Source organism: Chelon labrosus (assembly GCF_963514085.1).
Source record: "Chelon labrosus genome assembly, chromosome: 9".
Lineage (NCBI taxonomy): Eukaryota > Metazoa > Chordata > Actinopteri > Mugiliformes > Mugilidae > Chelon > Chelon labrosus.
The window spans coordinates 14,478,316-14,503,922 of NC_140359.1; the positions used below are offsets into that span (position 1 = coordinate 14,478,316).

The following is a 25,607-nucleotide window of genomic DNA, read 5'->3' on the forward strand; positions in this document are numbered from 1 at the left end:
ACTCAAACGCGTCATTTTTTTTTTTAAACAACCAGAAAGTGAGACTTTAACATAAACTCTCTTTCGTGTTGCTGTCTTCACATTTAATTCCTATTTTACCGTAATGTCAACTACAGCCACACCTACTGAAGGTATCCTGCTCGGTGTAGCCAGGTGCAGCTGAACCACCTGTTGCTCATCAAACATCCCTGTGATGGCACCTAACGTTAGCTTCAATGCCCCCTCATAACCACGTTATAAAAAACAGGAATTAACAGTGTTCGTTGAGAAGAAAACCCGTCAGAAAACGTGTCACTTACTTCCATAGCGTGGCTTTTGTATCGTTGCGGTTTCTTCATGGTACATCCTGCCTCGTTTCCTCCACTTGTGAACTCGTCTGAACTGGAAACAACTTAGAAGCAAACGTTAGAGCGAGCAGCAGCCGCGCCTCTTAGGATGGTACGAGTCAAAAAAAAAAAAGAGTCGCTGAAGCTAACCAGGAGGGGAAGGGCAAATGCCTAAAGTTGGGGATGACAGTCTCCAGAAGTTTCATAAAAGTGCCAAGTGGGACATGCAGCAGTCAACCCCCATGGTGTGTGCTGCTTTTGCTCTCCTCCTGAACAAAGTGCTCCTGGTTGGTGTTATCTGGCCCCGCCACGCTCTGAAATGAAATGATTGACAGCACCTTGCACCACCTGCTGGTCAAAAACTGGCCAATGCTGTATTCACTGCCACCAGGTAAAAATGGAAAATACTGTTATGGTACCTTTGTTTTTCTCAATACACACTCACTTGCCAGTTCATTAGGTACACCATTCAAAAAAAGCTGAGACTTTGTGCTTTAAAAATTATAATCGTTAGCTGTTGATTCAACTGTGTTTTTATTAGTGGAGGATGTAGTTTGTAGTACTGTTGAATTGTATTGCGTTGTACAGACACGTTTCTATTGTTTTGACCACTCAATCCACTTTAACAGCACCACAGACTACATCCTCCAAAATGATCACACAGTTGAACTACAACCTTCCTGACGCTGCTTCAACATAAACTGAACATTATAACCTTCACGGAGCTAAGATTTATTGCAGGACTGTTGTATTACATTGCTTTTGTTTTCACTAGTGTACTTAATGTTTTCTTAGTAAGCCTATAGATAAGTAATTAGTTTATTTATTGACTGTACCTATGTATTTTAATTTTCGCTACTTTTGTTGATGTTATTAACTGTTATCATTGTTCACAGATTAATAAATAATATAATTTTAATTACTTCTTTACTTTGTCTGCTTCTGTTTTATTTCTTGTGTTAAAAACTTTACCCAATTCTTGAAAGCTGAGACAAAAAAAATTGCTAGATAACCCCTCAGTGTTTTCTTATAGGGATCTAAAAATGTCTGTAAAAAAAAATGCTGGCCAGTTTAGCAGGTAGTCAAAAACAGTAATTCACCACCAAGAGAGGTTAAGAACGTGAATTATTATTATCATTATGTATTGAACTCTTCTACACATCACAGTGCTTTTGCCAGTTCCTGGTATTATTTTAACACTTAATTGTAGCCACTAGGTGTCAGCATCACTTTGAGATCATGGCTGAAAAATTCAGCGGGAACCTTGTTCAAACAGTCAGTGGTGGGAACACAATTAACACTATGTGTTTCTCTGCATGTTACTCAGCTGGCAGGTAGTGCTTCCATGTTTTTACTAAATGCGCGGTGCCATTCAAAGCACTACAGCCTCATAAATGCCCATAAAGGTGACTTAATTCTTCTCTAACGATGTCAAGGACTGTTTTATATGACTTCATATTGCTTCATATTTTATTGTTTGAGTTAATTATTTTCACTTTCACTAACGGCCGGGTTTATTTTGTATGTTTGACTTACACACTGCACACACTGGAAAGTACTCGTGAACATGTGCAAATAACGAACAAAGTTAACTTCTCCCCTAGATCGTGTTGTAATAGATTATAATTACAACTCAAACTTGGTGCCGACGTCAAACAATACATTTTTAAATGCAAGAGATTAATTTTGGCGCGTGAAATAAAAGTACAGCATGATTTGCTAGAGAACATAACCTTTATTCTATATGTTCAAAAGCAGCACAGTCCGTATCCCTGCTTTTCCAGTTTCTGTAACAGTATTCACAGGGCATCATTTGGCAAATATTTCTTCACATTTTTTTCCACACACATGGACCGCTGAACACACGGCTCAGTCGTCCATTGACTGGTGGGCCCTTCACGACACTATTCACAACTTTATTGTCCACATACATTTGACTACCTCCATAAAATGGATGAACAGAACTTACGAGAGTGATACATTCACATTTTTCCCTCAACGAAAATCGAAATATTGCCCTCATTTATTTTTTATGCCAGAGGAATTTACAGTAAGAACACAAAGTTGAGCACAAAAGAAGTTTTCTTACATACATGCAAGTTTGTACACACACACGCACGCACACAACAGAGTAGCAGGTGAAAGCCCAGGACACACAAAGATGTACAACAGAGATACAGTTAGATGGACTTATCGCTTGGACAAAGCAGGAGACACATGAGTCAATCAAGGAGCTTTTATACACTTAACCCAGAACTTCACCAATATCAGCTTTGATATGTACAGATTATTTACATGAATGTGTCCATACGAAGGCCCACACGCGCGTACAATACTCACCCTCTCCCTCTCACACATGCTCACAAAAATACAGTACATTTAAGCCATACCCCAACGACCTCCAACACGACAGGTAATATTATCTCTGCCCAATACAACGGGTAGGTCTGCCACTAACTATGATTTTAACATATCTAGGATTCATCCTGCAGGTTTTCTTGCTACTGACAGCAGTAAATAGTGCTGGGCGAAACCTACTACGTTTTATTTAAAATCTGTATGACATACTCTTGTTTCAAAAATATTTAAATAATATGATCAAAAAATATCTTGCGCGATAGCAGCACACTTCACTATGTATTCCCAAGGGATTTTATAAAATCTGGGAAAAGGTCGGGGTCTGTGGAAACGGACGCACACATACAGTGCATATATTTGTTTTCTTTTTGAGTAGCTGTGAGCGAGCCGACCGCGGCACAGCGGGCAAGCCACGTCTACGCTGCAGTCACAGACAGCACAAACACAGAGGGGATGCAGGAAGAGCCTCATACAGTCCACAGGCACAAATTAGACACGACCAAGAGCAAAGGAATCCGCATGATTTACATATATCTGAGGACTGTATGAATCTTAATTTGAGGAGGTATTATACACTTCGAAAATAACAACATGATCTTCTTTTGTCTTTTTTTTTTTAAATCTAACAACAGTGTGCATTGAGGTCCCAATGTTAAAAGACAAAATGGATCATTTTTACAGTTACAGTAGATTATGACAAAACTAGAATTTTAGATTTGAACAAAAAACTTGGTAAGTCACAACAAATAAATGACCGAGGTTACGTTTATTAACTGGTTTTGTGTACGTTTAGCAGGTTTGAGGTTTAATTCAAGATCATTTAAGATACAATATAAAAGAAATGGCACTAATTATTCCTCATAACAGGTGGTTGTTATCAGTACAGACAAATCAAAAAGTTGTTAGGGACAATTTTGTGGAAAATTTGAGAAAGGGGGATGCTACCTTTTAGCACAGGTTACAACGACATTCAACCCCTTTAAACCTATGAAATCCCTATAGTGCATTAAAAGTACTCCGCAACTCTCCATAGGGGCCTCCTCTCTCCTCTCCTCTATAGTTTAGATCAGGACATAACACGCATACATATTTGCCTGGGGCCCCCAAGAACCAAGGCTCATCATTATAACTTCACAGTCATACGCAGTAACATACGTAACACAGTTATCATGATTATACTATTATTATAGTATTATTGGTAAGTTTTTCAGGAAATGAGGAGAAATCGAACAAAAACAACATGACGTTCGGACCAAACAAGACTTCACACCCCATCAGCCACATATTACAGATATATACAAGAAAAAAATTAGATTACTCTTTTATCTATTTACTCCCTGTTCTGTTTCTGTCTGTTGAGTATAACCGTTGGACAGCACATGACTATGGGCAGACTGCTCCAGTCAAGGAGAGGCACATTTAAAAAGGCCATTCAGTATGTTTGAAAGGAAGCAGCAGGACATGTCACTGCCACAAGCAGGATACAACACAAAGCTGAACGAGAAGGAGAGCTCTTCAGTGAGCCTTTAACGCGACATGGAAGGGGGCGTGGAATAACAACATTTAGGCAAAATGAAAAAGTCATCGTTCCAACTTCCACAATAAGACAGAATATACTAAAAATAGCATCCTCAGATTCAGCGTAACATACAATTATTGGAACAGTAAAATACAGTATTTCAGTATGGCCTTTTGATTCTTGTTTGGGTAGGTAATGCAAAGGGCTTGGTATCCTTTGTAAATTATCTACTTTGTGAAAAGGCTGCAGATGTCATGTGGATTAAAATGCACTATTGTGTGTAGAGTATGACACAGCTGTATAGTGGAAAAAAGTGTGTGTATATGTGTGTGTCACGTATATGCATGTGGCTTTTTACGTGTTCCTGTTTTCTGACTTTCCACACACATGTCTCGTGTTCTGCGCGTGGGTCCTGTGGGCAAGCCAGCTGCCATACAGCTGTGTCATGAGTCCGCTCTGTCTGATCATCTATTCCCTGCGTCGTCACACAGCAGGTTGGCTGTGCTCATTACAGCTTGTTTTTCACTTCCCTTCCCATCTGCCGTGTCTTAATAAGACTGTATCAATATTAAAAGCCTTGAACTTTAACCGTGCAGCGTCTCCAGGTGACTGCAGCTGGAAAGTTCAACTCTGCCAAAGCCTGCGCACCAAAACTTAGGCGAATTCTCATCTTGGTCACATGAAACCAACAGACAACTATTATATAAACAGGCTGAGCTCATAATTGCCTCACAAGGATGTGATTTGTTTGATGAAATACGCTGTGAACAGGTGGGTTGCTATCTTACTTGAGTTATATTAAAAATGTGACTAATAATAAGATATGTATGAACCAAGCCACTTGCACTCCTTACTCCAAATACTCGCTGGGCGTCCTCTAGGACTCACCCATTCAGGTTTTATCCCAGGAGACAAACGCTGCACTGGCGTTACATGAGGACATTCGCCCGCGTGTCAGGCAACCGGAGTGCAACCAGTCCTCCTCCAACGAGCACAGACGAGGCCATGAGGATAGGGATGGCCTTTGTGATGCCGACGAGGGAACCAAAAATCAGGTTTCCGAGGACTGCGGCCAGCTTACACAGAGCGTTGCAGAAGCCAAAGCCTGTTCCCCTGAAGAGAAAAACACCGGAAAGAGGAAATGAACAACCTATATCTGTATGTCTGCCTTTTGAATGTATAGGAAATGTTTGTCCCCTCACCTCCTGACTGTAGGGAAGGACTCAGTAGTGACCACATCCAGGGAGTTCCAGGCAGAGATACTCAGGCCGTTGTAAAGGCACAACATGAAAATCATCATAGACTCACTAGTGCCAAACCACAAGAAGAAGCAGCTGATGCCTGAAAGGACCATGGAGCCACCTGATGGAGAAACATGTGCACAACTGATTGAAGTGATGGATGCAACATCCATACTGGGAATCAAACATGAGCCCTGACTTTATCCCTAATTCTTACCTAACATGGACAAACGCCCAATTTTGTCCATGAGAAGGGCGGACACAATGTTGCCAGGTAGAACAGCCAGAGTCCCCAAGAAGTTGATGAAGTAAACCCAGTAGGCACTGTAGTCATCATCAAAGGTCATCTGGCATCCCGTCTTGTTGTGGGTGAAGGTGCTATTGATGACCTCTGTGCCATCTACCAGCTTGGATTCATCAATATCTGCCCAAAGAATGCAACAGAAATGGAAAGTATGAGGCTAAACGTTATCGTGACACGATTGAACTGGGTGGAACTGCCAATCAAAAATGACAAAAACACAACTGAAGCTGCGTGCTCGTGTCAAAGCATGAGTTGAAGAGCCTTTAATAGTCTTACCTGTGTTGAAGAAGAATCCGTCAATGATAGTGCAGTTACGGAAAAAAGAGCCCACCGACGTCACATCGTCAAAGTAGCAGTTACGAAAGGTGGAGTCCACGAAGGTGACGGACTTCAACTTCATATTGATGAATCTGAAGAACAGGTCAGTTTACCTGCATGTAGCAACTTATTTGCATGGTATAAAAATGTCCAAGTTTAAAGGTCCAATATGTAGGATTTTGGGGATGAAATGTTTAACATTCATAACTGTGTTTTCATTAGCGTGGGATAACTTGTAACTATGAATTGTTGCATTTTTGTTAGTTTAGCCCTTCGTCTTCCATGGAGCCCGTCCATGTTGCTTCGTCATGTTTCTACAAACTAAAACCCGACTCTAGAGACAGCCTTGGTTTTCCTGCACACTTAGAAGCAGAAGCTGAAGTTGCTTTTAGTTGGGTGTAATCTTCAACATTTACCTCTGGATGTCACTAAATCCCACATACTGGACCTTCACATGCATGTATAGTTATCTGCTCATTTTGCATCCATGTGAGTAAGCTGGTCTTACTGGTCATTAACGAAGAGGCCGTTTTTGTGTATCTGGTTCTCCAGGGTGAAGTTAAAGGTGAAGCCTTCAGTGCGTTCGTTGGTGCGGATCATCACCTTGGAGGCATAGTCATCTGCCTGAAGGTGTTTGATGACATCAGGGAACCAGACTGACAAACCGTAATACCTGCAATAAGATGGATATCAGCATGACAAGAATCAACTGATTACACTGAAGATTGCTGATTTTGGACTGAGATCTGGCAAAACAGTGGATATAGAGGCACAGAGAAGCAGGGACCAGTATTTTTCTTTTTCTGGTTGTTTTTGTTTTATCTCTAAATGCTTTCCCTCCTATCTACGCACCCACAGAGACACCACTGAAACAGTATTGATCCACGGACTGTGATTGATTTCGAGACCGTGCAACCTCTGAACAGCAGAGAGAGATCAAAATGGCACAAAAAAATGATGTGGCCACATGTCTGAATCCCTGGAGCCATTATATGACTGAAGAAATGTGTCGCTTCTTTTTGTTGTTGTTTTTTCTATAACAAAAAAATGACCTCAGAAAATAATCTCACCCAAAAGACAATGTGAACCACACTATGGCCAGTCGCATCGTGTTTTCTCGCATAGGGTAGTTGAAGCACTTCATAAGGTTCACATAGATCTAAAAAGAGACAAGACACCTATTACCAAAGAACATTTGAAATTGGGGCAGTAGATAAAAGCACAAAATAAGAAAAAATAACGACTGAAAATCTGTTGTAGTTAAATAATTAAAAAAATTATTTACCCCGTGTATTTCAGCCTTTATCCTAAAGAATGCCTTGGAAACTGGGTTGCCAGACTCTGACTCCATTTCAACCAATTCATCGAGCTGTCTGGGAGTTTTGATCCTGTTTACCTGGAAGTAAAGTAAAGTATTAATAGCACAGTACAGTACAACAATTACATTTATAGTGTTATACAATCAGTTTAGTCTTCACTCAATGCAATGTTTATTTATTACTTAAACTCAAGACTTTCCCTTTTATCCCCACACAACTCAAAATACAGCTATACACCGATCAGCCACAACATTATGACCTCCTCCCTAATATTGTGTAGGTCTCCCTTTTGCCTCCAAAACAGTTGTGACTCATCAGAGAATGGACATGGGCCTTCTGAGGGTGTCCTGTGATGTCTGGCAACAGAATGTTGTTAGTGGGGGCCTTTGGGTCCTATGGGTTGAGGGGAGGGGCCTCTGTGGATCAGGCTTGTCCCAGTGCATCCAACAGGTACTTGATCAGTTTTTCATGTTTTTTAAGTTGTTCCTAAACCGTTTTTGTGTGTGTGTCTGTGTCAGGCTACATCCTGTTGGGGATGGCTGCTGCCATCAAGGAGCGTCATTGCTATGGTGGTGTCTGGTCTGGTCTAGGTGGGTGGTACAAGGTCCAAAAGTTTCCCAGCAGAACACTGAATTGTCACAAGATGGTCAATGTTATTTAATCTTGTCAGTGGTTTTAATGTTATGGCTGATCGTGAATATGCATTCATTCATTCATTGATTCATTTTCTGTAACTTCTGTAACTTTCGGTCTGCTGGAGCCTATCCCAGCTGTCATCGGGCGAGAGGCGAGGTACACCCTGGACAGGTCGCCAGTCTATCGCAGGGCCAACACAGAGAGACAGACAACCATTCACATTCACATCTACGGCCAATTTAGAATCACAGCTCTCATTAATTACTTAATTTGGACGGTGGGAGGAAGCCGGAGTACCTGGAGAGAACCCACGCAGACACAGGGAGAACATGCAAACTCTACACAGAAAGGCCCAGTCGGCCCATGGATTCGAACCCGGGATCTTCTCACTTTGAGGCATCAGTGCTAACCACTGTGCCGCCCGTATATGCATTCGAAGAAAATCAAATCAGAATAAAAAAAAAGATGAAAATAAGCAGCGTGTAGGACAGTATACGATCAATTCAAGGAACACGTGTTGACTAAGAGGCTTTTCCAAAGTGCGGCTCACGCAGCAAATAAGCCTGAATGACACAAAACAGCTTTCAGAAGCTTCATAATTCAGATGTGATCCTGCACAGTGAAAGTGTTAAAACCTGTCCCAGTGGTGGCAGAATATAAGCTTCTTTGCTTCCTTAAGCATCAGGGAACCCAGCCAAGACGGTGCATTGCAGAAACAAACACTCACGGTGAAGACTTTCTCCGGTTGCCCACGCGCTCTCATGTTGGTGTCGTGGATCTGTTTGAGGATCATCCAGGCTTCATCATGCTTCCCCACCTGACAGTAAAGGAATGCGAGAGAAAGAGAGAAGATGGCACAGAGGATTTATGGGATCAACACCTGTCTCACTTACTGAGGTGCAGTTTAACACCCACTTTCATATTTACTGTACTTATATGTGAACCTTTTATTTCTACAAGATCAAATCATGAAAGTCACGACAATGGTGAGTCATGAATATCCTGCAGCGTTACTGTCACACATCTCCGGGTTTTCATTTTCCAGGTACATGGAAGGCGTCTTCCAAGAGATGGGAATGACTCACACTGTTTCCGTCTGATTAAATATGTGCTGGGAAATGTCCAAGCACTCTCAATTTGTCTGGCAGATGCTGAATGTAAAACTGATAAGCACTAACAGGAGAGGACAATGATGCAGCGCCATGACAAGGCATTCTTGAAGATACACTTAGGGGAGGCTGGAACAGGTTTAGTCTGAATATTTGTTGAGAATTCAGAAAGATCTGTTTACCTCAAGGTAGAACCTGGGGCTCTCAGGCATGAATGTGAGTGCCACCACTGCACAAACGCAGGGCAGTGCGCAGACGACGACAAACACCCTCCAACTGTGGAACTGGTACGCTGAACCCATACTGAAGCTCCAACCTGCAAACAGTCACACGCAGTGGACCGCATGGATCAGGTCGCATGAAGATGGATGACATGGCAGGATACTAAGCAAGCGTGTTTGAATAAGTGCTCCATGCAATTGCAGTTTCTTGAGGTGTATTTTTCCAAAGCTGTATACTTGTCTTGTGAGGTGAATAAACCAAATATACTAAATCTATTTGGCACATCACACCATGTTAAAACTGAGAGAAAACAATAAATCATTCACATAACACACACATTATCAGATTACTTACAGGGGAATTACCGTTTTTTACAACCTGGACCTTATTTCTGACATAAAACTCGTTAACTCATCCATATACCGTTGGTGTCATTTCATTCGGACGATATTTAGATCCGCGTTTGTCCATATAGTGGGAGTGACTGGGGCACCGAAACGCAGCCTCTAAATAACGCACTGTCTGCTGCGAAACTCGTTCATTTCACCAATATTTTGTTATGATACGCTAGTGCTATTCCCCCTTGAGTCCGGAGTTACCTGTTATCTATTCGCGGACGTGCAGCGGTTTATTGTTCTTTGGCCAGCTGTTCCTCTCTCTGCTTCCGCATCGTCCTTTAACAAGCTCCTCATCCGTTTACTCTGGCTCAAAACGGTAAGGACGTCCATCATAGCACTAGCGTGTCATAACAAAGTATTGGTGAAATGAACAAGTCTAGCGGCAGATAATGCGTTATTTACAGCGTTTCGGTGCCCCAGTCACTCCCACTATATGGATATACGCAGATTTAAATATCCTCCGAAGGACTTCAAATGACACCAAAGTTATATGAGTGAGTAAAAAATCGTATTTTATGCCAGAAATAAGGTCCAAGTTGCCTTTAATGCATACTAATACCCACATTAATGCTCAAATGAAAAAGAACTCACTGCAGTAACGTTGTTCTGGATGCCAGAATAGCAGATATAATACAACATATACTTGTTATATGTACCGTTTGTTGAACGGTTTATTTTTAAAGGTAGGAACATTTTCCTGAACTGCAAGGATTTAAAAGATGCTTTAGTTTCTTTAGATCTCTGGCAGTTTAATCTGAAAGCTCGGAAATCATAGACCCCTTTCAAGTTCACAAGCTCTCCTAATTGGTATTGCACTTCTTTGAAACTAGACATGTTTTGAAGTTAATTCAGAGTTGAAGTTCTCTTTAACGTAACGTTTACATTATTTACTGATACAGATGGACAACGGAAACACTGAAGTCATCCTGTCAATGAATTATTTCTCAGCAGGGAAAATCACTATAGCTAAACTTTTTAGTTGTAGACTAGCCAATATTTCACAGCTGAATTATAAACTAACTCCTTATGTGCTATTTGAAGCCTGCAGATAACTACTGAGGTGATTCTGAACTCATTAGGGCATGATAAAAGCATAGGAGTGCTTTATAGGTCTTGAATAAATGCTTCGAGGAAGCAGTGAGTTAATAACATTAGATGTGGCGCGCATACTGCTACCATATCACCATTAGAGTGGGGACTACTTCAGCAGAAAGGCCGATTCTAAATGTTAAGTGTGATTCTCAAAGTGCAAACATAAAGAGGTTTTTCGAATAAAAGATGTAAATGGGAGCGCCCGACGGCCGGAGGAGAGTGACGTGTAAGCTCAGTGATGAATGGCTCTGCAGAGGGAAGCAGGGAGAAGTGCACAGGGACGGGTTAATTGAATGTGTAGGAATAGAATTGAGTGTTTTCAGCTAAGTTAAATCTTGTTGCACCTGATCTCAGCCCAGAGGCAGTCTTCCAGACTCATTAATCATTGTAACATGCTTCCTCTATCTCTCTCTCTCTCTCTCACACACACACACACGAGGGAAATGCACACCGATGCAGACAGAAAAAAACCCACAAAGAAATTGATAACATGAATATCCATACACTGACACTATATAATTCTGTGTCATTATCCCACACGCACATGCACGCAAGTAATTACACGTACAAAATTATACATCCTTCTGGCAGATGCCTGTTTAGTACAAGAAGTCATGCTTTCAGTTTCATTAAATTTGTGGATGAAGGTTTAGTCTCACCAAATGTAAGTGAGTCTTTGCTGTATAGTATTTTTATGGTAAAGAAAAATAGAAAAAGTTACTGTAAGGAACGCTGGTGGTGACCCATAAAAGAAGACCTGATGTATGTAAACAGTAACACAAGGACCTGTTTTGATGTACTGTCTATACAGGCTTGTGTTTTTGTGCTCTCATCTGCCTCGTGTTTTTAGATTCTTTTTGGCAGAGAGCACAGAATGTTTGCCGCGCTCGTCGTGACCTCCCACGTCTCCCCCCAGATCGTGCCTCACGGAGATACTGCTCCAAAGGGAATAGCACCATTATCCATCAACGGGCGTAGGAGGGGAGTCACTGGGTGGGGAGGGGGTTAATGCTAATGGTTACGCCAGAAAAAAAAGGCTGCTTTGGAATTAATCCCGCAGCATATTAAAATCCAGCTTTGACAGCCGTGCTTGTCAACCTGCTAAAAACAAGCATTTTCAAAGGGTGTAGGCATCTGTCATAAGAGGTGTGAACGGATTCCAAAGAGACAAGAGGAAAATGTCTCAGTATCGCCAAAAAGGAAGAGGCGCTGTGAAGCTTAAGCAGCAAAAGCAGCTATTATGCATTAAAACATTTATTATTAGATAGCCTATACCATACAATAATTACATTGTACCTTGAAATCCTGTGGGAGGTTTTTGCATCTTATATGTGGGACAATTAACAATGAGTATGCGATTGAGTTTTGCTCAGTGTCACACTCCAGGGCAGCAAGAACAACGACTTCTGCACAAAACGTTTCGCTTGTTAGCATCAACACTTTCTCTGAGCCCCTCTATTTATTTTCCAGTCTCTCTGTAAGTGTGTGTACATCAAGAGTGACACAAAGAGAGAGAGAGGAAGGGAGATAGAGAAGGCGTTGTTCAGCAGTGATTGCCTTTTCTATAGAAATGTAGCATTACTTCCTGGCCCTCAGGGTTAGCGTTTCACAGGGAGTGTGTTGCTACTGGAAATCTCATTACAGAGATTATGTACATAATTGCCCAAGTCTCTGGAGATAGATAAATAGATTCAAGGTGTGAGACTAGTGTTGTTCTGTTTCCACCATGACCTGGATGACTTGATACATGAACCTTGCGGAGTGGAGTCCACTGGTCATCTTTAAACTTTTATCTGCAGATCAGAGCAGTGCCTAATGAGGTTACTCTGGTGATCCTGCTTGGCAGCAAGTGAACTCCTCAAACTCCCCCGTCAGCGTGACGAGGATCTGTGCCGAGCAGGCCTCCTTCAGGGCTCCAGCTGCGAGTCTGGCAGGGGGCTTCTGGGAGACATTAGGAGTCAGCGAGTGGAGATGATAAATGGGAGCTCTAATAGTGCATTAAACGTCAGTGCTGAGGCACTTGTATCATAACCGATCATTTACACCTCCATGCTCGCACAGAAAGACACAAAGGTGTCTCTGCAGGAGGCTTTTTGCCCACACATCACAGTACTGTGGGTTGAAGGCACTGCAGCACTTTAGGGAAAACATAAAAACCACTAGCGAGCGTTGGGAGTACGCATGCAAGACACGTAGTTCCCTCTCAGATAGAGAGGCCGAGTGGGAGTGACTATCAGAGAGAATGGGAGCAAAGTAAGGCCACTACTGTCCCTTCAATACGATATCAACAGATCTGACAGTGGAGTTTACTCATGGACACTCGCTCTGGACTCAGAGAGCTTTGCGAGTCCGTCACCAGTGTGCTTCCGTACATCCATGTCATCAGCGTATATACAGCAGTGTGTGCAGTCGTTCATGTGTGTTTGCTTTTTTGAGTAGCATTAAGACAACTGAGAAACTCCACTAGATTGCCTCTGTGCGTGTGTGTGCATGTGTGTGTGTGTGTGTGTGTGTGCGTTCTCAACTCAAATGACCTCTCCCAGTGTCAGATGTTATTGTCTTCAATTTCCCTTGAAGAAGACCTGTCTGCGTCTGCAGCAGCAGTAAAACATCACCCAAGCTACTTGCGGCAACCTACACACAGACACACACACCCATACTGTCTCTCTTACTGACGTCACAGGTTGGCTAAAGCATGGTCTGGCCATAAATCACCTCTAGATGTAGCTTTGTCCTATTAGAGCAAGGAGAAAAACCTAATTATGCTTGATCAAGAAGAACACTCTGCGGAGACAGAGAATGAAGAGAGAGAGGAGAGGTAATAAAGGGAAGGACAGAGTCAGACAGAGAGATGGGGAGAGTACAAAACAGGAGGAGAGGGGTGGCAGGAAGAGGAAGAGGAAAGGAAAGCAGGGTAAAAAAAAAAAAAATGGGTGGAAGAAACTAAATGGATCCATCAAGAGGATAGGAGGAAAGCTTTGTTTTGTTACTTTGCATGATCAGTGCAGTTAACATCTAATGCACCTTTGTCATAAATCACACCTTCCTCTCCCAACGGGCCTACCCTCACCCTTTCCTACTCTATGGTATCTGTGCATACGTTAATCTCTTAACCTCTGCCTCCGCCAGTTTACACCCTCTCACAGCTATTAAGTGATTGATTCACATGGCAGGAAAAAATTGGCACCTTAAGCCGTGATCGGTGGGGAAGCTTTACAGTTTAGTTACTGCAGCCAAGAGCTTAGCATAAAGTCATATTTGCAAGCATCCTATCAGTGAATTTAATCCTGTTAAAGTTTTTTTTTTTTTTTACTTCGCATAATTGGCAGACTTTGTCAGAGTCCTTCCGCATTCAATTTAAGGATTAAGGCATCCTGAGTCTTCCCACCAGTCTGTTGTTCTTTCTCCTTTAGCGTAGCTTCAGTCCGTGATAAATAAATCGTGACCCACCGTCGAGCCAAGCTGGCCCAGACTGGTGAGCGTCAGTCAATATGGTAAACTCACCATAGTGGGGTATGATGGCCCAGGCCATGGCAGATGCATAGATCTCTCCAATCATCCAGAACATGCAGAGCCAGCTGAGGTGTTCTCCTCTTTTCTCCCTGGACAACACCTCTGCAAAGAAGGAGAAAACTATGGGCACGGCACCTCCTATCCTGCAAGAAACCAGAGAATTCATTTGCAATTAATAAAATGACTCCTCGTAGAACTTCATTCGGTCTATTTCCCCTGTAAACTGTTTATTTTGGGGGTTGTTTTCTGTTGAAAACGTGGTGAATCGAAGGCAATTAAGCAGAAGAAAGCAGCACAATAAGCATATCCTCCCGAAACATAACGGAAATCCTTAGTGCCAGCTCCTCATGACTCAGGAACACGGGTCACATTGGCGGTATGGACAATCTTTTCAATTACACTGAAGGTCTTCTGGGAGAACGATGCAGATGCAATTACTAAATTAGCTCTTAAAGGAACACTTGTGCTGCCAAAGAGGAGATCGTAATAAATCGCACTTGACAACATATCTCTGGTTATTTTTAAACATTCTGAGGAAGCAAGAATAGACAGGATATATTAGAGGTTGTGTTATGGAGTGAGAGTGACATTGGCTGTAGCAACCTAAGCACTGGTCATTAACTGTATTCGCAGCCGTAGAAAACTGCTTTTAGCAGAAAAGGAAGCCCTCTGCAGTAAGATAATCAAACCTGCAAAGTTTCCGTGGAGCAGTGAGAGGGAAACTGGCTTTAAGTATTCATTAAGGAAAATGGCTTTCATCTCTTTTCAACAACTTCAACAATTATTCAGTGGATGTCAACCGAGGGAGTAATAATTAGGAGAGACAGAAACACTCACGGATTTTGCCTCGCAGTGATTAATTATTTCTCTTTGTCACCGACGCACACTTTGATTTGGGACCGATAACGTGACCCTCCCCACGTCTGACTGCACGACTACACACTGGCCTCAAAGCGACCCCCGCCTCGTCAGACTTACCCGAATCCCGCGACGAGACGGCAGAGAAGGAAGAGGCCGTATCCCTGGACGAAAGACGACAGGAAGGCGAAGAAGCCATTCGTGGACATGCAGATGAGGAGGCACTGTCTGCGGCCCACTTTGTCAGACATCCCTCCCCAGAAGAACGCCCCGACCATCATGCCCAGGTACACGACGCTGCCTGGAAGGAGGAGAAGGGGGGCATGAGTGTTGTTCGCCTTAATGGAGCACCCATCCAAATATTCCTGAATGTCTGTGTGCTGTGATTCGTTACTTAGGACTTTTCCAACATTTATCTCATCGCCCGTGCATGTGCAGTACACCATTTAATGAACTTATAAAGAAACAGTGATTTCTTTAAGCTCAAACTTCTATTGGATATCCCCTCCATTTTGTTCTCCGGTAGTTGCGTAGTAAGGCTTTCAGAAGCTTTAATGAGCATCTCTTCTCACATGTAAGTGGCCTTGGTTAATAGAAAAATATTGGTCAAGGCCTCAGCATCATATCATAATTAGAGATGTGCAACCACAGAAATGATCAGACACTTCTCAGCTGTTAGTGAGCCTTTTTTTATTATATATATCAAACAGCAGATTGTGCCTTCCTCTTGCGACAAGATTAAATCTATGAGTTTTTATTTCTTATATCACAGTTTATTAAGTGAATGTAAAGTGAATGGAGCAACACTTCGGAAGGATCTTACCCTAGGCAGTCAAAACAAGCCAAATCAGGTGTCCTCTAAATAGTCCTCTGAGGGTAAAAAGCTGAAGTGAGTTAGAGGTACTTACGTTGAATCACACTCTATAACAACACTATGTATTGGAGAAGACTGTGTGTCTGATCTTTTATTGTTAAGATTAGATTTAGACTATCTCGTTTCACACCGACAAGAAGGTAGTGATATGTTCTGCTTTAAAGTTGTGCAGCATCCCCGCTACTGTGGACTGGATCCTAAAAATCAGAGCTCTGACCGAGGACACTGAAGCCCAGTCGGATTACCCTCGGCACCCGTAACGCAATCTAACACTGATGAGTAAATACAGTGTGTAAAACAGGCTCCGATCAATGACGAGACAAATGTGAACGGTAATGCGGGGTGACTTTACAAAAGGGGCCCTCTGCTCTCGGTTTAATCTTCGTCATCACAAACGGGATCAATGCTCCAACAAAACAGCATTGATTTCTCTCACTGATTATCATGATCCTGCCCCGAGGAGAGGAGCTGTTATTAGTGCTACTGGGTCTGTGTTGCATGTGGAACTGTGGCGTTGGCGGCTTGCACAGACACGCAACGTCTGCTGGGCCTTTCTCACTTTTTAAAAACACCTCTCCTTGTCGTTTTAATTCACGCTGATCAGCAGCATTTTTTAGTAACAGATAATATATTACGGTAATGCGTTGTCTTCATTGATATCTGGGCATATTCGTGCACAATTACCTGGTTAATAGACATAATTTGTGTTGGTTATTCCACACAAAACGTAGAAGGTGTGCAAGTTGCAGTCACATATGAAGCGATACGACTCGGCCGTAATCTTCATTCATCCCATTTCAGTAATCTGCAATCTGCGAGATGCATTTCCTTTCTGTTGTGTAATGTCTGCACTCAGCTGCTCTGTGAGCAGATATCCCTATGACTCTTTCACTTCGGGGGTCAAAACCGAGCTATTGGTCACATTTGACAGTCATCTAGATACTCTCCCGTAGGCACCATAAATTCAGCTCCATATTTAACGGAAGTTCACATTTGCTTTATTAAAGACATGATAGATATACAGTACGTTGCACAGACAAACACCCACTGGCCTCCCATCCAAACATCCAGAGGCCTTCATAAACTTTTGTTTGGGGTTTGAAGTTGGCACAAAACAGATAAAGCAAATGCCGGTTCCTGTAATAGCAATGAAACTGTTAACTAATGAGGAACATCTCTCAGAGGACGGCCAATTGCGTAATGAATTTTATCGACGTTCTGTCGGACTTGCTCCACAGTATCTTTGAGCATGACGTCAGCAGCGCCCGCACCGGCAAAAGGGAGCTGAAGAGTAATACGATGTAAAAATAGCACAGACGTCCTCTAACAATATGGGCTTTCTGTAGAATTAACTTGTCGTGTTTAAAATTTATGGTGCACGCTTGAGCAGAATTGCGTGCCCTTTTTCTTAAGAGGTCATTCTATTTCGTTTAGGAATCACACATAACCTTTCAGAGTAATATTTTCTGTGGTTTTCAGATTCCAAAGAAGCCATTACCACGAGCAGCATCTGTGACTAACTAACTAATGCGCCTCCTAACGCGTTGCGACTCTGCAGCGAATTCTACAGTTGCTTGTTTAGGCAACTAAAGGATTTTGTTGCTGTCTAGAACTGCATGCATCTAATGCAGGAATTAAAAGGTGGAAGTGTACGGGATGGAGAGAAGATACAACCGCTAAAGCAACGGAGGGAGTAACAAATGAGGGACAAGTGTAATGAGGGAGGGGAGTTCAGTAAGGTGCCAGATAGGGTGAGAAAAGGAGAGTGAGGAGGGGAGGATGGGGAAGGCCCCGGTGCTGTGTTTTCTGCCTTGTCACAAACCAAGGAGCCCCCCGAGAGCCCTGGGAGCGCTGAGCTGCATCAAGACCTCTTCGCTGATTTCATGCTTTGATGCTTGTCGCTCTCAGCGGTGCAAACCGTTTCAGCGCTGGACGAAACACACCTCCTGTTTGATTAATAGTGATGATAATGTAACGCATGCGTCTGGCCCACGATGCAGCAACTTTTTATCTCTTTTTCCTCTTTTACCTCAGCTCTCGTCCCCTTTTGAGCATTTTTGTTTTCTCTAAGCTCTAAGAATTTCCTTTTCTCTCACTTCTACACTTCTGTTGCTCTCTCCTCTCCTCTCCTCTCATTTACAGTACTTGCCTTAGTTTTCCCTTTCGCTCCACTGTCAACAGCTCCTTTCCTCTGAGCACCGTGTAATCACATTTGCACTACATCGTGTCAGTTTGATCGGATTCGTGCCTCTGTCTTCTGCCACCTCCGCAGAAAAAGAGATTGTTGCTTTTTGTCATATTTAAGTCACATCAGTGGGGGCAGGATTTCAATGGACTCTATATGGAAAGTATCCTTTTGTAGGGCTTAGGGTGCATCGTTTGAAATGACTCACTCAGCATCAGTGACGATCCAACCTTCATTAACATTAAAGACTGTGGTAATTGGTGTGAAATACAGTGATGCAATGTAGCTCTGATAAGAGTGTGCGTTTAGACATGGTTTAGTTGTGGCTGATACTGCTGCTGACAGCAGGTTTGGTCCATCAAACACTTCCTCTTTCCACCCTCGCACAAAAAAAAACATTCTCCCACACATTGTGGAGCTAGCTGCACTATTCAAGTAGTGTAATCTCTGCAGTGACGCTGCGATCTTGCTGCAGTTTAGCCATGCTCAGCTGCCCCTGGACCACGCAGCCCCACACAGCCTGCCAGCTGGCGCACACAGACAGGGAGAAAGAGTCAGAGCACGATAGGAAATGAAAAGAGACAAAGAGGGAGAAGTGCTGCGGAGTCGCAGGCCGAGAGGAAGCAAAGAGCGAAGTTGGGACACGGGGAAAGAAAAAGGTACCAAGGATCAGATGAGGACGAAAAGAAGAAGGAGATAAAGAAGAGCAGAAACAAAAAAGGAGGGGGGGGGGGACCTGTCGACAGCAGAAAAGGAGAGCTGGCTGTTAAATGAAAGCGAGGAGAGCCGAGTTGAGAGTCAGAGGGAAAAATGAGGGGAGTTTCAGCGGCAGAACAGACAACCCAAGAGAACAAACGAGTAATGATAGGGTGATGTGTTCCCTTTGTCTGTTGTGCCTGAGATGATGGCTAAGCCTCTCCCTCACATTGTTGGTATACCAAATACCACCAGTCTCCACCTCTCTGCTCACGTCCACCCACACCTCTCTTCCAATTACTACTCTCTAACTTGTGTCTCACAGCGCCTCTCTTCCCTCCTGCTTCTACCCCACGCCGTCCACGCCTGTTTAACATATTTAGAGTATTTTACCGCCTCCCAGCCCATCACTCCATCTTTCACTCCGACGTACAGTAATTCTAATGTAAAGATTCCTACGAGAGCGGGATACTAGTGGGACCAAATTCAATTCAGCAATCGAATCAGCTTTTCACTCATCCATCCTATTCAGGCCTTTGTGTTTTTCATACTGCATTATCCCATTACACTAAGCTCAGTCCGTGCACTAGGCCCCTGTCTCTGTCTGTTCTGTGGCTAATGGGGCTGCACAGTGCAACTACGAAGAAGTCCAGCTCTGGTGGAACTGATCAAACCACAAATGGCTGTTTTCTGAATGACGTGATTCAAATGTTTGTTTGACTCGTAATTTATTTAGTATTTATTGTTTTTTTTTTGTTAACTTGGGGTGTAATTTTTATATGCCGGTTGCTGAAATCTTTCAAATGAGTTCAACCCTTCAAATGGATTTTCAGCTCTGCATACATGTTGAGTTAGTGTTTGTTTTGGAGTCTAAGGATAACTTTGACATTGTAATATTGTAGACAGACAGACTCAGATTGTTAAGTATCTAAGTGATTGACAAACTCGCTGAGAGGGTCCCCACCAAGAAAGACGTGTGTCTAACATGTAACATTAATCATAATAAGTCTTGATATGAACACAGGAGTTGAGTCGGCAGGGAGACACACATGGGGAGAGTGGAGTGATGCCACTGATTTTGTGTACGGAAGTACCGAGAGCATATAGCTTTCACCAAAATGTAGGGCAACACTCCACAAAGCTTTCACAGACTGCCTTACAGGGACAGGGACGTGCTGAAGTTGTGGTTAATTGTGCTACAGATGGATGAAACCACTGCCGTCCTTACGCTGCTTCTTGCAGACCACAGTGTTTGCAAAGACTACTGCCAAGCAGAAGGCAGTGCTATAAACAAGAAATCGTACACCAAAGTGCTTTTACCCGAAGAAAATTGCAGCTCCAAGACCGGAGAGACCGGCTGCTGACAGGGTAGAGGGGAAGCTACGATTTAGCTAAAGTTATTTTGTTGACTTAGCATCATTACACTCAACAGCATGGCAAAGGCAATCGCTCAGTAAGTATAATTTAAATCCACCATGGTAAAAACGTAGTTTTAGTGTGTGTAATTTGATGTAGATAGCCCGCTGCTGTGCAGAAGTGCATTGCATCCAATTTTGCCAATCCAGCATATTTTTCCTCAGTAGTGGATCGGTTGCAGCCACTGAAATAAGAAATCTTACAACTTTGAACGTGATTTTTGTGAATACATTAATTAAACGTGTCGTGATATCTGTCATAAGGCTGTGTTTACATGCCTACTGTACATGGCAAAGATAATGGACTTTTTTTTTAATAGTTAGATGAATAAATCAAGTTTGTCTAACCACATATCCTTAACTACAAAGAGCGTGCTGAATTACAGCAGGTGTTGACAGTGCATAAATGTGAGTACATGCAAACACACATTGTCTCCAGGACGTGCAAAGGTCACAGTAAGACCCACACTAAGATAACGGTACCTTTCATGCACCCATAACCAACCACAACTGAAGCTCAATGAAAACTTGCTTGGTTTCCTCACTGTTTAATTTAGTAGTTGTCATAGCTTATCATACAACCAGGCTAAAACTGATGCTAAAACTGAACCTGGGTCTGTGCAAAGGTGAGCACTTTGGTCCCTGGGCCCATTGAAGCCTATTTTTAATTCCCACTGCCATAACCAATATGAAGTGTTTATGTTACTGCAAAGCCACCGCTTGGTTAAATACAAGTTATCTAAAACACGAGAAATCTCGTTTATCTAAGTGTCTGTTAATTCCTGCACTAAAACACAGCCAAATATTGCCATGGCACCTGTAAAACACGGACTCCCTTCCTTTCTGTTGGCTATAATCAACTGTAATTAGTGTGGCAAACTCCAAATGGATACCAACAAGGTCATAGCAATCATGTAGGCTTTACGCACACATACACACCAATCATGTTCACCTCGACGGGGAGGAGCCTCGGGGCAATCAGCAGGAGAAAGGAGAACGGGGGGAGGAGGGAGGATGGGAAAAGAAAAGAGAGGCACATAGAATGGGAGGGTGAGAGGGAGGGACAGAGGGTGAGGGATGGAGTCACGAACAAGGAGAAGCAGAGCGTAGAGCATTAATGCCTGCAGGACTTTGCTTGGGTAGGGAGGAAGGGAGGAGTTTACATGGATACTTGGAAATAGAAAAATGAAGGTGCAGCATGCCAGACGGCAGCGAGTTTTGCTTGCAAGATAGACCGTCTTGTAGATATGTTGCAATAACAGTCAACTGCATGCCTTAAACATTTGTTTGAACATTTACTCGCTGTAATCCAGATTTTCAAACTTTCTGTCTCAACCTTCATTACCTTCATAAGAGGCCCTACCGTATAAATCAGACGCTGCCGTGAAGTTGATGTATTGGTTTGTCTCGCTGTGGCAGTTATTATCTAAAGGGCTGTGCGCCTGATTTAATGTTGTCTCCGTTCAAGTACTGGCACACAGTGAGTCAGCCCCCTTACGCAGCTCTGTGGTGATGGATTACACACCTGCAGCTACCGGGACCGCTGAGACTCCACCTTAGCCCGCAAAGCACACCGGGAATACTTGCTACCCTCTTAATCTTGACACGGAGACCAGTCGAACGGAACACCTCATCCATGTGAAACACCGCTATAGGATGAAGCATGACGTGCATAGCACAGATGCACTGAGCTAATCCTATTTTCAACAGTAGCAATACTCCACAGAAAGTCTTTTGGACGATCCTTTTGTCCTCCATGCTTTTTTATCTGATTCAATATGTAAAACGCTGTAATGCTGCACAATTAAAGGGGAACTACTGTTTTTTTACAACTTGGACCTTATTTCTGGCATAAAATACCATCGTTTACTCACCCATATAACTTTTGTGTAATTTGCAGTCGTTTGGGAGATATTTAGATCTGCGTATGTCCATATAGTGGGAGTGACTGGGGCACCGAAATGCAGCCTCTAAATAACGCATTATCTGCCGCAAAACTCGTTAATTTCACCAATATTTTGTTATCGTATGCTAGTGCTGTTCCCCATTGAGTCCGGAGTTACCTGTTATCATCATCCGGCTACTGCTACTGCTATGGTTCGTCCACAACCTCAGAATCATCATCTGAATAAAACTAGCAGTATCAAATTACAGGTAAACAAGCCGACCGTCACGGGTGGCGCTCAGAGATGACATCATCCAGGTCAGAAGACATCATCCGGGGTCTGTAGGTCAATCTAACTCAACGGGGAATAGCACCAGTGTATAATAAGAAAATATTGGTGAAATGAACGAGTTTTGCGGCAGATAATGCGTTATTTAGAGGCTGCGTTTCGGTGCCCCAGTCACTTCCACTACCCAGATCTAATTATCTCCCAAACGACTACAAATTACACAAAAGTTATATGGGTGAGTAAACAATCGTATTTTATGCCAGAAATAAAGTCAAGGTTGTACAAAACAGTAGTTCCCCTTCAAGACAAACCAATTTAAATTATTTTCTGCTATAGCAGAACATATTTTATGACAAAACAATTCTGATTCTACATTTCTATTTCCCAGCTTGTTTTGCTTAAATAGAATAATGTAACGCTTTAATTGGACCAGTAATTGCAACCTAAAGGAGCTCTCTAGTGGCTCACAGTGTTTGTTGGACTTGGAGAGAAAAAAATAATTTAAAATAAAAAGTTTAAAATCTAAAGAGCAGAGGCCAGGATATCCACACTTTCAGGGCCAAGCACGAGTCAAGTATCACTTGATCCTACCATTCCCGGAATGCAGCTACACATCTTTTCATTATTCCCAACCTCCAAACACATATCTTTGACACTCTGCACCTCCAGTTTTTAATACAGGCTTTTCTGTTTTGTGCATATGTAAATTTTACAGTCCCACAATTAAATTAAATACGTTGATAAAGGTTCCATCTAATGAAAGCTAATCAAAGCCAGGCCAAAAGTCATAGCTGTGACTTGTATAATACAAACATATCAGGCTCAGCTTTAATTATTAATGAGTGAACTGCATAATTTCCAGTAAGTAGATTAATGCTCGCACACAAACACATGCAGGGTTCTTACCTAGCCATCCTGACCTGGAGTCGGGCACGCACATGTCTGTCTCTGCGCTGGGCAGGACAAAGCCCACCACAAACACCTCCACCCCATCTGACATGAGCGCCAGCCCGAGCACCAGAAACAGCTGCCACTGGAACTTCCCGTGGCCACACTCCTGGATGATCAGCTCGTACTGCTGGGCCAGCTCCTCCTCATCAGCCTGCCTCTCCTGCTCCAGCTCGCTACGGTCCCTTGTGGCATCTGACATCGGCTGTCCCAGCGCCACCTGGCCCTCCTTGCGCTTCTTGTCTGAGGGGATCCCCTGGTATTCCCCTTCGTACATTTCATCTTCATCATCGTGGCCCTCTGTGGCGTCGCTGGAGCCCTCTTCATTCTCATTGTAGCCCTCTCCATCCTGCCTTGGGGGGTTCCGGTAGACGTCCGCGTCTTCGTCCTCCTCATCCTGGAACCGGCTGTAGTTGTGGTGAGATGAGTACTCATCTGTGGCACGGTCCACCACCTTGTTGACTTTCTTTGCCGTATGCCGCTTGGCCTCCTTGACCATGTCCTTGGCCCCCTTAACTAGGGAAGTCCTGTTATTGTAAGTGTCCTCCATTCTGGCTCCACTGGTAGGTCTTCACAGGGGTTCAGAGAATAGTTGGAAGTAGGAGAATGAGGGAAGAAGGGAAAGAGGGGTGAATGTAAGCTGATAGAGAGATTGGAGGAATGGTGAGATCAGTGGGTCTTCAGATGCAGCGGGGAAGAAAACTCTTGAGTCTGCTGTCACCACAGGAGATAACCCACAATGGCTGTGGCAATCATCGGCCAGGCTGAAAAACATGGGGGAAGGGTGAGCAAGAGACAGATGAATAAGAGAAAGAAGAGAGAAAGGAAGTCAGACACGGGGAGATGTTCATCACACACTGCCCGTAACTCATCTGTCTCCTATAGCCATAAGACGAACAGTTGACACCTCACTAACAGAAAGTACCTACTTTAATCCTTTTCACTCAACATTCTCCAAGGCATTTTAATAATTTGTTTTTTCTCAGTTTTTTTTTATTCAAAACAAACATTTAATTTCCAGAGGCACTCTCTTTGTTGTATATTTCATGAGCTAGCCTTACCTTTGAAAAGAAGATTATATTAAACGGGGATGCCGAATCTGCTGACTCATGACCAGCGTCTGAGGAACTGGAGCTAATAAACAAGGCTAAGCCCAAAATCAATTTGCCCCCAATAAATAGCTGGTTCATTGTAATGGGAGTGACGATCGAGCTGGAACGGCACTGTCATATTTAATTCATGCAAAGGAAGGAAGAAAGGAGGTATGGCCACAAAGACACAGGGCGCGGGCGCTTAGGAGAAACACACGCTATCCTCTAAGGCTGCTAATTCTGCGTAGTCCATATAACACATATAACAAGTCACAGATACTTGCAAAAGGCACGAATGAATAGATTTCCAGAATCTCTCTGACCATGCCGTGCATACATGTGAGTGTGCATGCACACAGCATGGGTGGGGAAGCCCTTTCCGATCTTGGCAGACCAATGGCGGTGGGAGGGAGACCCCGGCTTAACGGTGCAAATGATGTAACACCATTTCATGTGAGTGCTCCGCAGGCGCAGTCTGGCCTGTTTAATCCAGCTATCACAGATACACAGCCACCGGTAATCAAACACGAAGTATCAAATCCAATCAGATTTAAATTTGGAGATCCTAAACTTCCTATAAATATATTATAATATGATATATTATAATATATTTATGTGAGCAGGGTGGGCATGGTCAGGGTTGTCCAGTGTGTGCGGCTCCCCAGAGTCTAAGAGCTGCTCACCACAGCCTCTAATGAACACTGAAGCCTTGTCAGGAGAACACAAATCACAGGGCCAGCTCCAGCTCCCATAATGCAATTTTACTGGGCAAAATGACACTGCTGATTCAAGGTGACTCTACTAATCCCTTTTGGCTCATTGGATGACTTCTGTGGTTATTAGCACACTCCTTTACACATAGAGTGATCATTTCAGATATGACAGCCGTTTAGCAATCAGCTTGTTTGTCCAAAAGCGTTAACTTGATTTTTTTCTCTTGCAGGATTGTCGTAGCTTTGTGTGGACTGCACCTTTAAATGAAGTTCATTTTGAATTCCATTGTAGAGTAAC

The 25,607-nt window shown here is 43.1% G+C and overlaps 2 protein-coding genes across 2 annotated transcripts in view; both read right to left on the reverse strand.

Moving 5' to 3' along the window:
* Positions 1–904, reverse strand: part of iqgap2 (IQ motif containing GTPase activating protein 2) — a 31,538-nt gene extending 30,634 nt beyond the window's left edge. The window contains exon 1 of the mRNA XM_084551442.1: positions 300–904. Within this exon, the coding sequence (XP_084407568.1) occupies positions 300–345 (46 nt within the window). The 5' untranslated portion in view covers positions 346–904. The remainder of the gene's footprint in view (positions 1–299) is intronic.
* Positions 905–4,768: 3,864 nt separating this feature from the next.
* Positions 4,769–24,055, reverse strand: sv2ca (synaptic vesicle glycoprotein 2Ca; the record flags this gene model as incomplete). Its single annotated transcript, XM_084551631.1, has 12 exons — positions 4,769–5,316; positions 5,406–5,565; positions 5,662–5,868; positions 6,025–6,158; positions 6,575–6,739; positions 7,137–7,225; positions 7,352–7,462; positions 8,749–8,838; positions 9,313–9,446; positions 14,347–14,498; positions 15,334–15,514; positions 23,464–24,055. 12 exons carry the CDS (start codon positions 24,053–24,055, stop codon positions 5,133–5,135), a joined length of 2,199 nt encoding a protein of 732 aa, XP_084407757.1. The 3' UTR covers positions 4,769–5,132.
* Positions 24,056–25,607: the final 1,552 nt, after the last annotated feature.